The sequence below is a fragment of the Amia ocellicauda genome, chromosome 3 (assembly GCF_036373705.1).
Source record: "Amia ocellicauda isolate fAmiCal2 chromosome 3, fAmiCal2.hap1, whole genome shotgun sequence".
Lineage (NCBI taxonomy): Eukaryota > Metazoa > Chordata > Actinopteri > Amiiformes > Amiidae > Amia > Amia ocellicauda.
In genome coordinates this window covers 23,349,640-23,361,938 of record NC_089852.1, presented here as the reverse complement: position 1 = coordinate 23,361,938, position 12,299 = coordinate 23,349,640, and the positions used below count along the sequence as shown (strand labels likewise).

The 12,299-nt window shown below is 42.7% G+C and overlaps 1 protein-coding gene across 5 annotated transcripts in view; it reads right to left on the bottom strand.

Moving 5' to 3' along the window:
* The window catches only part of svild (supervillin d), a 58,700-nt gene that overhangs the window by 21,322 nt on the left and 25,079 nt on the right, over positions 1-12,299 (bottom strand). For all 5 annotated transcript variants that reach the window (XM_066698548.1, XM_066698547.1, XM_066698549.1 and 2 more), the window contains 5 exons: positions 9,289-9,350; positions 7,827-7,972; positions 6,130-6,367; positions 3,711-4,444; positions 3,121-3,253 (listed from right to left, as the gene is read on the bottom strand). In XM_066698548.1, coding sequence (XP_066554645.1) covers positions 3,121-3,253; positions 3,711-4,444; positions 6,130-6,367; positions 7,827-7,972; positions 9,289-9,350 — 1,313 coding nt within the window. The remainder of the gene's footprint in view (positions 1-3,120; positions 3,254-3,710; positions 4,445-6,129; positions 6,368-7,826; positions 7,973-9,288; positions 9,351-12,299) is intronic.

Here is a 12,299-nt window from a genome sequence, read left to right as displayed (position 1 = left end):
TGCTTGCCCTCAACTGAACCTCATTACCTTCCTGTGGTGGAGGAGTAAACTAAACATGAAACTAAATTGAGAAGTACATCAAACATCAATGTTTCTCAAGCAAAATACACACAAAAAACAAACACATTGGGCATGAAATCAAATTACTGCTCATTATTAACCGTGGAATAAAATAGTTTTGCATGTTAAAGAGAAGGGAGAGGGGGTTTTCTCGGTTTAGTGCGAAAATGTTACACATGTAATGCAGCATATCTGTATCCATTTAAAGTAGAAAAGCAGGTCAGTGAAACTCCTGCCAGAGCTCTGTCACATCAGTTACACTTGAGTGAGGAGAGGTGCTTTCCCTTCAGATCTGTTGAGCTCTGAGGCACTCTTAAATTGAAGCCACAGCTCTCGAAGTTAGCCTCAGTTTGGGATTGTCCGATTTCTTCTTTCCCTTCCCCCTGAAACAGCAGCAGTACAGAATCTCGGTACCGCCAGCTGTATGGGGTTAAAGGTTGAGAGGGATTTCTTTGGCAAGGCCCTTCCCATTTCTCTGACTCATAAATTAGACCTATTAAAAGCAATGGCAGTGGCCTGTCTTGCCCCACTATCCGAGAGAAAACTTAAGCCTGGGCGGGCAGGTTGCCCCTCAAACTGGATACAGACAGAAAATCACTGTAGTTTTTGCATCACAAGATCTGCCAATCTCTTAGGATCTGTTACCATATTTTTGCTCAGAGTTATTTAATTTTTTATTTAACATCTTTAACTATTTTTTTATTATATAAATATTATTTGTTAAACTCTCAAAACAGCAGTTAGTACTGAGATAACCAATATTTTACCACACAACTAAATTATGTTCTGAATCTTTGTGTACTGATGATGAATGGAAAAAACGTGACAACCGTAAAACACCTATCCTATTATTAGGCCTAAAAATAGCCAGCACTTCACTCCTAGCAAACACCAAAACCTGAAGCTACACCCATTCCAACTACACCCATACAACCAACAGAAACACAACCTAACTCTAGAACAAGTGAAAAGATAAATAAGAGAAAATCGAGAGAGGAGTTTCAGTTTCAGCATTTGAAATAATCCAGGGTTCGGCTGTGAGTGAGTCTGTGCAGCAGCAATTTACACTCCCAAGTCTCTGCCAGTCTCTTTAGAAAGGAAAAGGTAAAACTGTGCTAAACGACTAATCACCATGATCATTATTAATTATGATTAAGTTCTGCACAGAAAAAAGGCTCCTTACACAAATCCTTCCCTCCGAGTTAGTCTGCTTATCGGAGGTGGATGTCATCGCAAGGATTTCTGAAGAAAATGAGGTCACCCTTTCAAAGAGTATCCTCTCAGTGACCCTCAATCGTACTAAACCACTGCACCACATGCAGACTCAAATCGGAGAAGAGATTAGCTTTGACAGATTGAGAAGAAATCAAGACTCAACGTGGACAATTATTTTGGAGAGTTTTGCTCTGTACAGAAATGGCTGACCAGGACATTCACAATGCCACTTATTCAGATGTGACAAATTGTATCTGGCAATCTGTGAAGTGACAAATTAATAATAATAATAAATAATAATATTAACAATAATTTGTGTCTTCAGGAATATGTTGGATTCCAATTTACAGCATTAACTGAAATCTCTTACCTTTTTTTAATTTTTAAATTTATTTTTAAATGTAAACATTAATTTAATTCATTCAATAATAATGTGGATTCACATATGTTTGCATTGGCCCAATTTTGTGCTTGGCGTTTTGCTGAAGGTAAAATAATTGAAATTGGTTGGACTGTCAGATTGTTTCTATAACTGAGTAACAGTAGTAAACAGAGAAATCAGTGTGACGGGGCATCTGCTTACTGTTGAAATGAATACATAAACAACAAAAAACCTCCTATGAGAATGAAATGGATATGGAACATGCAGTAACTTTCAGAAGGAGGTGACATGTAGACTGAAATGTAAGGATGTTGGAAGTGTTGATTTCAAATTCAAAATCAGTTTCTCACATCCCCTTTGATCGCCGGAGTTCACAGCAGTGTTAGTGAACTGGAGAAAGGGATTGAGGGCTCCATTACATTTGGGATATAAAGGCTGGAATAAAAATGCTGAAGAATCTGGCTCTGGCCACAGTCCACATGTGTAACATTTTTTATGACAATGCTGCTCAGCTGTAGCGACTCAGAGCCATAACACTATGATGCATTGCTGTGAGCTTCAAATCCTCCCTTTGGCTCTGCACCCCTGCAATCGGCTGAATCAGCGATTGCCGAGCAATACTTTCCAGTCTCACCGAATATTTTAAAAAATATATATAGGAAGGCTTGTCCCTTTTCAGAACCTACACCATCTGTCTGTCTGACTTCTGCCCCGACTCGGTTCCAACCAGTGGAAAAAGGGATTTTAATCACAGTAAGAATTTATATACAGGTCGTTGAAGGAGTACTTAATTCTTCGACTAATAATAAATTAATCAAAATGATCTTTAATCTTAAACTGGCGTTTCCTCAATGCATTTTCGGTTTAATTTTAACCTTTTCTTGTATTTCATTTCACATCTGGATTGTTTTAGAGTAATGGCTACAGTAATAACTCTAGTTAAAACCATTAATTATAATAATTTGATGTAAGCTGTAGACCACCTGATTAAATACAGAACTTCACTGTTTATGGCCAAAGTGTCATCAGATGAACACGTGCGAAGCACACTGAATAAACCACACAGGTCAGTCTCCTCACGAAGATATACACACACACATACCACATACACCACGTCTCAGGTTGATTGCTTGAAGAGTGAAACAAAGATTTGGTTTCATAGAAAGTATTTCCAGGATGGCAGTAAATTTGAGTAATAAATAAATCAAGAATCATGTTTTTTTTTTTTTCCCGCTAGAAGCTCTTAAAAAATAATCCTCCCATTACTGACCCTTATCTCAACACTGGCAGACGTGTTTACAGTCTTGTAAAGCCAGCTAAGTCTCGCTCTCTTTAATTTAGTGATGGACTGATCCTCATTACTTACCCATCTGATGAATGGCAAACATGGTGGGAAAATCAGTACGGGAAGTGAATGCATAGTTTACCAACTAGACCCACATGTACAGTCTTCTGTACCTTACCTTCTTCCTCCAGGCATTCTCTGCGTCTTGCAGTTTATTGTAACGGTCAGCGAGGGACACTTGGATCACATCACCGGACTTCTTTTTGGACACAATCTTCTGCTCTTTTTCCCCAGTCTTCAGGTGTGTCATTCTGTCAAGACACTAGGGGAGTCAGAAAGGGGAGACGGCAAGCTGTGCAGCACCCCGGAGCACTCCAAAACATAAGCCCCAACTAGTTTATTTGTATTATTTTTCACAGATTAGTCACATAGAAGTGTCGCTCAATTACTAATTTCAACGCTACATTCATTGCTTGCTACCTCAGGATTTTTTAATAGCTATATTTAACAACAGGCGGTGTCTCCAGAAATGTATTTTTAGAATATGTTTGTGATGCAACAATCACACAGTAGGGCAGGGACACACCCTCCTGATAGGGCAAGTGAAACCTTGTTCATTTCTTACAGTACATCTCTCTAGAAAGACCATAAAACACAATTAAATCCAGGCTCACTAATTTCATTAAGAATCAGGTGTGTTTAACAATGTTTTCTGTAAAATCCAGTTAACATAAGAGAAGAGCAGTGCAGCCAGGATTCTCCGAGTACCTTTCTTTCAAAGACGATCCCTGGCTGGAATCCAGAGAGCTGTCCAACAAGTCTCCTTCCTCAGACTGAGAAGAAAGCTCATCATTATCCAGAGGGTGCTGGTCCTCGGGGGAGGGCGAGCGAGCCAGGGTGCTCTGAGGAGGGGGTGAAGTGGGGACCGACTTGACCGCCACATCCTCTTTGGAGCTGGAGGAGCTGGTCCTGTCCCTCTGTCTCCAAGGAGCAGAGCCAGAGGTGCTGGGCTCGGAGGTGAACACCTCGCCGCTCTCAGACCTGGGCAAGGGAGGCTCTTCGGTGCGAGTATCCACGTCCTCCCCCAGCAATATTTCCGCCTCGGCCGTCTCCTCTGTAGTTTCATCGCTCATCTTGAGTTCTCTATTCCGTCGCCAAGGGGCCCCCCTCTCGGTGCCACCCTCCTGGCTGGCTGTAGAAGGCTCAGATGCCCTTCTTCCCCTTTCCACCTCAGCTTCCTTGCCTGTCTGGCTGCCCTCTGGCCCGCTCTCACACTCGATGGATGCGGCTCGCTTCTTCAGGATGCCCTTGATCTCGCGCGGCTCCGAATCTCGGCGCTGGGGAGGCCTCGTCTCCCCACTGTCGGCCCTCACACTTTCCTTCTCTCCAGCACTCGGCTGCCTGACCTCACTGGGCTTCAGGTTGACTGCCTGGGCCTGCTGCCTGTCCGAGAGTTGGGAGGTGAGGTGGAGCGGAGGCAGTTGAATGGGACCCTTCTGGAGCTGCAAGAGATCAAGAGAAACTTGACTTCTGCCAACCAGTGACTTGCAAATGGGAATATGGCAAAGATGCACAAAGAACCCAAGACGAGACAAAGAGAAGTGAAGGCAAACTTTATGCAGCACTTTGAATCAGACAAGGCAACAGTTCTTCTTTGCACTATTTCACGGAGTGCTGCTGGAAAACTAATGGATTCCTTTCTCCAGACTGCCTGCATACACAAGATAAAAATCTTAATAAAGATCAAGGAAATCACTATGTTTCAGTCAGCATGGCTGACCCTTGGCACACTACTATGACTTCATTACTAAAGGTACTGTGTAATCTGTATAGCTGACCAACACTGTTTAGTGCCATTTCACCGTCACGCTTTCTTCATTTCATAAGCAAATTTGGTAAGTTGTGTCGATTAACTTTTATTCTAAATGACTATTACAGTTATAATAACCCATATGCCCGTTTTGATGTCTCTCTCGATTACTTTTTGGCATAATGGTAATCACTGCAGCATGAGCACACAGGTAATTTTAACTGAACACAATAGCAGGGTTGGAATTACAATCTGTGTGAACAAAACGGCTATAATTGTGATTTTAATTATAACTGACCCAGGTCAGCTAGTTGCAATGGAAAATATCAGTGCGATTCAGACTGTGGAGAACATCTAGTGCAATTATGCTTGATAGCAGTCGAAGCTTTTCTCGTTTCTTAAGGAGAGTGGAGGGGTCCCGTTACATTCCATACAGCGGTTGCTAAGATACATAAACTCCTCCCCCAAACCCAAATAACATTAAGTGAAATTAAAACCACCTTGAGCATGATTTAGAAGCTGAAAAATGATAAAGACATTCCTAAGACATTAAAATAGGTAATCACAATGTATATCAGGACGCTGGTGGTCTCTTGGGGGAACCCTGACACCAGGATCTAATAACTCATAAGTGCTCTCGTGGGAGTACTGCAAATTCATATTGTAACTCTCACTACAGCGATTCATCACTGACAATATCACAAGCAGTTTCGCTTGCCCCCAGAGGCAAAATGTCAGGGATGAAACAGGATTTTACACTGAGAAGCACTCCCCCCAACCCCTACATAAAGGAGGAGCAGAAATCCAGTCAACAGAACAGAGCAAGCTTGCTAATGTTCCCCAGATGTGGCCTACTGATGCCGACACATCCAGTTTGGAAAACACAGGCACAGCAGCAGTTGAAATCCACTGCCATTTCCACACTAATAGTGGAGTGTTGTGGACAGAACTTTTTAGACACAAATCAGATTTAGTGGAACACGCATTACAACTGTTGTTTTTTCCTAATGTGGCTGAAGCCTCTATCTAGTGCCAACTAACTTAACTGCACATATTCCAGGGACTGAATGAGGACAATTATTGAAATCAGCTTTCTGACTATTATTCGTGACTAGACTTGGCGTCTCAGGAATAAGACAACAAGGGGACTGATCTAGTGATGGATTAAGTTTCCAAAGGAAAACTAAAACAAATGTACACTTAATATAACAAATGTTACAACTGTCCAGTAGGAAGTAAAGCTTTCAAATGGTTTGTATTTACACAATGTAGGCTGTGCCCTGAAGTAAAAGCACATTCCAGAACACAATGGACACTCGACACAAACGGCATCACTGCAAGGTATAGGGGATTGTATTATGAGCATAACTAACTTACCAGCTCTACTTCATTGATGGTGATGGGCTGTGTGCGGTAGCGAGCCCCCTTCTGCCTGCGTTTGGACTCCCCGGCCTCAGGAGGCAGCATGGGCTTACTCTCCGGCTGGGCCAGCTTGTTGAAGAGAGCCAGCTTCTCGCTCAGGGTCAGTTTGGAGTTCTCATCATGCTCCACGGGCTTCTCCCCCAGAGCGGCCTGCGCAGCCTGGGACTCGCCTGGCACCACTGCTTTTGGGAGGCTGCAGTCGAGTGGGGGAAAAGAAGAGTCCTGGTGACCAGTCAGCAAGAGTCAAGTCTAATAGCACTAGTCATGCATTCCTTTCTCCTGTCTTGGTAAAGTATTTGTTTAGCAGTTATGTTGAGTATTTTTTAAACATTATAACATTTTGTTCTTAAATCATGCTTTTCTGTTAATGTGTAAAAACAGCTGCATTTATGGTTTAAAAAAAAGATTTTATTTTATTTAAAAGGCACTCGAGAACACTTCCTAAGGTAACTTCTCATCTGACACTGGACAGTACTTGTGTTTATGGGGGGAACACACTATCCCGTTTGTTCTCTGAAAGGAAATCTGGTGAGGAAATAAAGTCCATGGGGACACTTCTCTTAGCTACATCAAAACAGTGCCACAACAGACCAATATTTCAAAAAACAATAAATCCCACATTCTCTGAAACAAATGTGAGTGGCTGACAGCTAATGCCAGTCCCCATGTGCTACATATTATGGATGTATCCATTGGATTAATTTTGCTTAGGATTTGTTTACTTGTGTTGCTGGGCATATATGAAAGAAGTGTTTATGTCACCAGAGACCAGAGGCTTTGTTTTGTCTGCTTGTTTTTCTGTGCATTGAGGAAACCAAAACAAGGGAGACGCCCTGAACACATCTAAAGCGATGTTCAGCTTTCTATAAAATCTTTATTTTTCTGAGAAAATCGCTTTCCTTTCATCTAAATACGTGATCACTTTCTTTTGTTTTTCATTCATTCATTCATTATTTTTATTTTTTTAAATTAGCATTCACATTTCACTGTAGGATTTGAAGGCAAAGAGATAAACAGGTAATGGTAGGATCTAGATCTACTCAGTTCATATGCCACTGATCAAAGCAGGTAAAATGCTGTCCTGTTACTTTAATCTCTAATCTGCAGCAGCAGGCTGCTCGGCTTTTAGCACACACAGGCCTGGATAGGCAGTAGCACTATCAGAGGCCAGCACACTGCTTGCTGCACCACTGCTGGCCAAGATACACAGACAGGCTGTGGAGGAACAGCAGCGAACAGTCAGGCTCCACACCTCATACATCAGCCGCCCACGCCTTGTGATCTGGATCAGAAAACTGGCTCTGGGTTTTCTCTGGAGTCTGGCAAAAATGTGAAATTCACTGGCATACAATTCCAGGAAAATTTCCCTAAAGAGCACTCAAATGGCACAACCAAAAGCTTTAATTCTGCAACTATTAATGCCAACTGTTAATCTAATTTCAAACAGTACATAAATAAAGAACAACTTGCTTTAAAAGTTTTATTCAGAAGCAATACAAATTCAGTAAAATATTAAAATATAAAGAAAGATTTAGATTGCCTTCTACAGTCTCTCATATTTTACCAAGATGACAAAATAAACTTTTAGATTTTTTCCTCGTGGGAGACAAATGTGCCACAGACTTGTGTGGAGCCAGTGAGTGGTACAGTACCTGTTGGCCACTACCATCTCCTCAGTGGTGATTGGCTGTGTCCGCGAGCGGTCAACGGAGCGGCGGACACGTCTCTCTTGGGCAGCAGTGCTGGAGCGAGGCTTCAGGAAGGAGGAGGCCTCAGGGGAGATGGTCTTCTCCAACTCCTGAAACAGAGCATGAGGAGATCATGAGTGCAGCCACACCATCCCACACCAAACCCCATTATGCGACGAGGTAGCCATTGGGGGCAAAGACATTTGCGATTATATTTATACACAGTGCTGCCTGCTGCCTGACCCACCCCACTGTCCACTTCCTCTAGAACATGACCCAAATCCCACACAGGTGACTGCCAAAGTATCTCATGTGGAGCGATGGACCATGCTGGGTGGCCCCAGTGAAACTAAACACACAGCCTGGGAAAGGCAGAGTCTCCTCTGGAATAGGCCCAGAGGGAGCTGGGCAGGCAGAGATACTGATTCTCAGCATTGTGGCTCAGCTCTGTCACACAGGCCCAGGGACTTGTGCACCGAGCACTATCTCAGCCAAAGCCTTGGAGAGCAGAGCATTAAGGGACGTGGTTCTTTTATTGGCGCACAACCTCAAAATAAACTAGACTTTTTTTGCAAAATATTTTTCTAAAGCCTGGTGGCCCTGGAACAAGTATGAATCCTTGCAATAAAAACAAATTGTATTTATTAATTTAATATCTTTATCCTTTATACACCTTGTAAGATTTTCCAAAGGAGTTTCAAAAGGACCCTGCACCACTTTTGTGCAGTGTGTTGATGACTATAAGATGCCTTAGAGCTTTGATGAAGACTTGAGTGGGAAAAGGTTCTATCCCTGGAGATTTGAAAGGAAGGGTGCCAGTCCCATAGGGCAAGGAGTCTCTCAGGCTTTGACACCTGGTCTGTAGATGGGATGGCTTAGGTGTAAGTGAATGGAGATCGTTAATCATTTCTCAGTGTCTGGCTCTGGACTCTGCCCAGCTGATTTCCTCCTAATCTTAATATAAACACCTCTGTGTTTCCCAGCTCCTGCATGTTATGATTGACTTCCATTGAACAACGAGCTTTTAAACACTTTTGTCCATTAACATTGAACATCTGCACATCCCATTGCCTGATGATATATAATTTAATTGATAGTAAAACCATCAACATCACATGCCATCATTTGAGGGTCCTGACAAGTAAGCAAGGGCATTTCATATAATTGGGTTTATCTAACACCCTTTAACAAGAAATTTTTTGGACAATTTCACATCCATACTATGAAAAGACTGAATCTGGGCATGACTATGGGGCTCAGCAGTGAACTTCAAGAGGATTTTAAAGAGACAAATCTAAAATAAAGTGTGCCATGGAGTGGTGCTAGCTGGAGGGCCAGATCCAATTGGAAAGGTTCACATTTCATGCTTGTATCTGGCCATTCCTCAGATCAGTTCTAATTTCCTCAAGTGGCCCTGAGCACTTACTTTAAACAGAGACATCTTGGCAGCAACACTCATCTTGGCTCTGTCATCTGTTTTCACATCAGCTGTGAATACACACAGACACACACAAAAACATCTTAGGAAAACACACCATTCAAAGCAAAATAAACTCCAGAGCAACGAAGGGGGCCCAGAGCAACATGTTTTCGTTTTTTGGGGGGTTTCTTTTTTGAGATTTCAAATGTCGAAGACAATCATACTTTTGAGCTCTGATACGCTACAGCCCAACTACTCTCACAATTCTTTTAATGCTTTAAAATAGAATAAAAATGTATAGATCAAAATTGAAAACTGGTTTAGTTTTTTCTCCCCCTCTTTCCTCCTGAATATCTACTGATCTTAAGCTCCCCAATGATTTTTGTGACCCTATAACAAAGCTGATCAACCCATCATCTCATCTTTTAAAAGTGTGGCTCAAAGTATAGGAGATCCTGGTTTTAAATATATAATATGTTTGGAGCAGAACTGGTCTTTGTCAAGATGGAAAACTCCCAGAAAAGTCCCAAACGGAGGATTGAAAACATTGGGTCTGAAGTGTCAGTCCTGAAGTCCTGGAATCACAGCTCTAAAGACCACTACAATATCATATCAAGATCAAACATACCACATTTACCCACAGCACTGACTGAATATATTTGCTGCATAACATACCAACCCCCATGCAATTATTATAGAGAAGGTTTTTGAATGAAATGTAGGATGCACTATGACAAGCTATCTAAGGTTGAGCATGTTGGTGCCTGTTCTGTTTAGTACTTGTGCAGTCCAAATGAATTCTCTGAACCCCCCCCAAATTAATCAATCCTGCATGCCATTCTCAATGAGCTGATAAGACTCTGCATTTTGTATGTTATTTACACTGCGGTCATGACTGGTATCTGGCCTGTGACTGAATTAGCTGGGGATCTCTGTGCCCCTCACAGCTGTTAAGCTGTGAACACAAGGCTGAACAATGAATGCAGGCAGCCGAGAAAAGTTCAGAGTCTGGAGAGATTTCCCAGCAGCGATGTAGGAGGACCAGTGGATAGTCCGACTCAGTCTAATTCCTTCATCACCTTGCTGTAAGGAACAAGGGAACCATGTTCAGTCCTTTAGAGCAGTCTCCTTCAATCCCATGGAGAAGGACTACAAAGGGACTTCCCTCCCGGTTGAGGTTGTGGAGGTGTCATGGTATGTGGGATTGCTAACTAATACGTAAATCACAACCACTTTTCTGAAAGAATACAGTTTGTAAAGCTGTTCCATGTTCAAGCCAAGCTCACATAATCAACAGAGGTGCGGCAAGCAGGCTGGTCTGAACACAACCGGCACATGTGATACACGAATCAGACTGCGGGCACTTACTGGTTTACTAAACACGAGATGTTTGAAGAGCAAATGGTGTGGCGGCTAAAAATAAAATGTCACATAAATATACTGCACACTTTTCCCAAGATTTAAGTAAGGTGACTTTCTTTTCAGTGTTCACACACCTAGATGAATTTTAAGTCCAATGAAAACCACTACCGAGAGATCAGCTTCCACTGGTAGCGGCTTGTGTACTTGAGACTACTGTCCATTTCCAGTCCCTCACAGCTGCTGAAGAAACAAGCACAGGCACTTTCATCCCATCAAGCTTTGGACTGAGAGTACAGTACACCTGTTAAAACTCGTCAGGGCAGTGAACAATGGGGGGGGGGTCTGCTCCTTTTAACATTAGGAGTGACTACAGTGCGCCATTGCATTGGCATTCATAGGAAACAAATAGGAACACTGCCCTGTGGAAAAAGTGTGTGCGTGTGTGTGTGCGTGTGCGCCCTGCTATCATTACAACAGCAGTCTGAGGACAAGAGTGGGAGGGGGGTCGTGGGTGGTTGCTTGATAGCCCCTTTGTCTGTTTCCCAGGACCACATGACCTCCCCTCTCCAACACACACACACACACACACACACATATATATACATGGTGTCAGCCATTGACAAAATACCCAGCGGAGCCACTTCTTCCACAGCCTGCAGTATTAGTGCTTTGTTTACCAGACAGACACTGTTGAAATATTACACCGTGTGTGTGTGTGTGTGTGTGTGTGTGTGTGTGTGTGTGTGTACACCAATGCCTGTTTATTTACTGCATCCTCCATACAAACCCAATCCCTGCAATCTTTGCCTGTAAAGAAGGAATATTTTTGAGGAAATACCCACTATGGCTCACAAACTCTTCCTTAAAAACAAAAAAACTCAATATATTCTGGTGTACAGAGTAATACCCTTTACTTCTACAGAAAGGGTATGCATAGTTGGGCGAGAAGGTTCATAGCTATATACAAGAAACTAACTAAAAGGGTTTGAGGTTGGCTTGTGTAGTTTATACCATTAACCAAGGAGGAGATAAGATAAGCACTCCATTTCAGGGGAAACAATTCGGTGAAGTACGTTTGAAAAGCTGGGTTTGGAAGGGGGGGGGATTACTTCACAATGGCCATCAAAGCTTCCACAATCCTATCATCACAGACCATCTTCCAACACTGAGCCTTTAAACAGGTGTTTTCCTGTGCCAGGGATAGCTGCAGGGCTACTCCCTGTATTTCTTTTGAAAAGCCTAGTTTCCCATGCATTGTCACAGATGCATTTATTTCAGGTAAACGCAGTGTTCATCCAAAAAGCTACCACACAGTGCACAAATGTACAGCACCTCCCGCAGGGGCGGCTCCTAAATTGACTCTGACACTGGCCTCTGCTCGTGAAAAAAATGTGCAGACAAATCAATCTGAGGTCATCCGTAAACATCGGAGACCTTTGGAAACAATCGGCCTGTGTATAACTCCCAGGCATACAGAGCACACACCTGCCTTCAAAAGCTACCAATGTCACACACACCTGCCGCTTCCCTCGTTACACAATCCCTGATGTGGCGCAGGCCTCGTCCTGCAGATTCTGCATTCATCTTGGTTGTCATTTCATCTTCATTACTTCTCTCCAATATGGTCTACTCACACAAAGACGGACTTCTCTTTA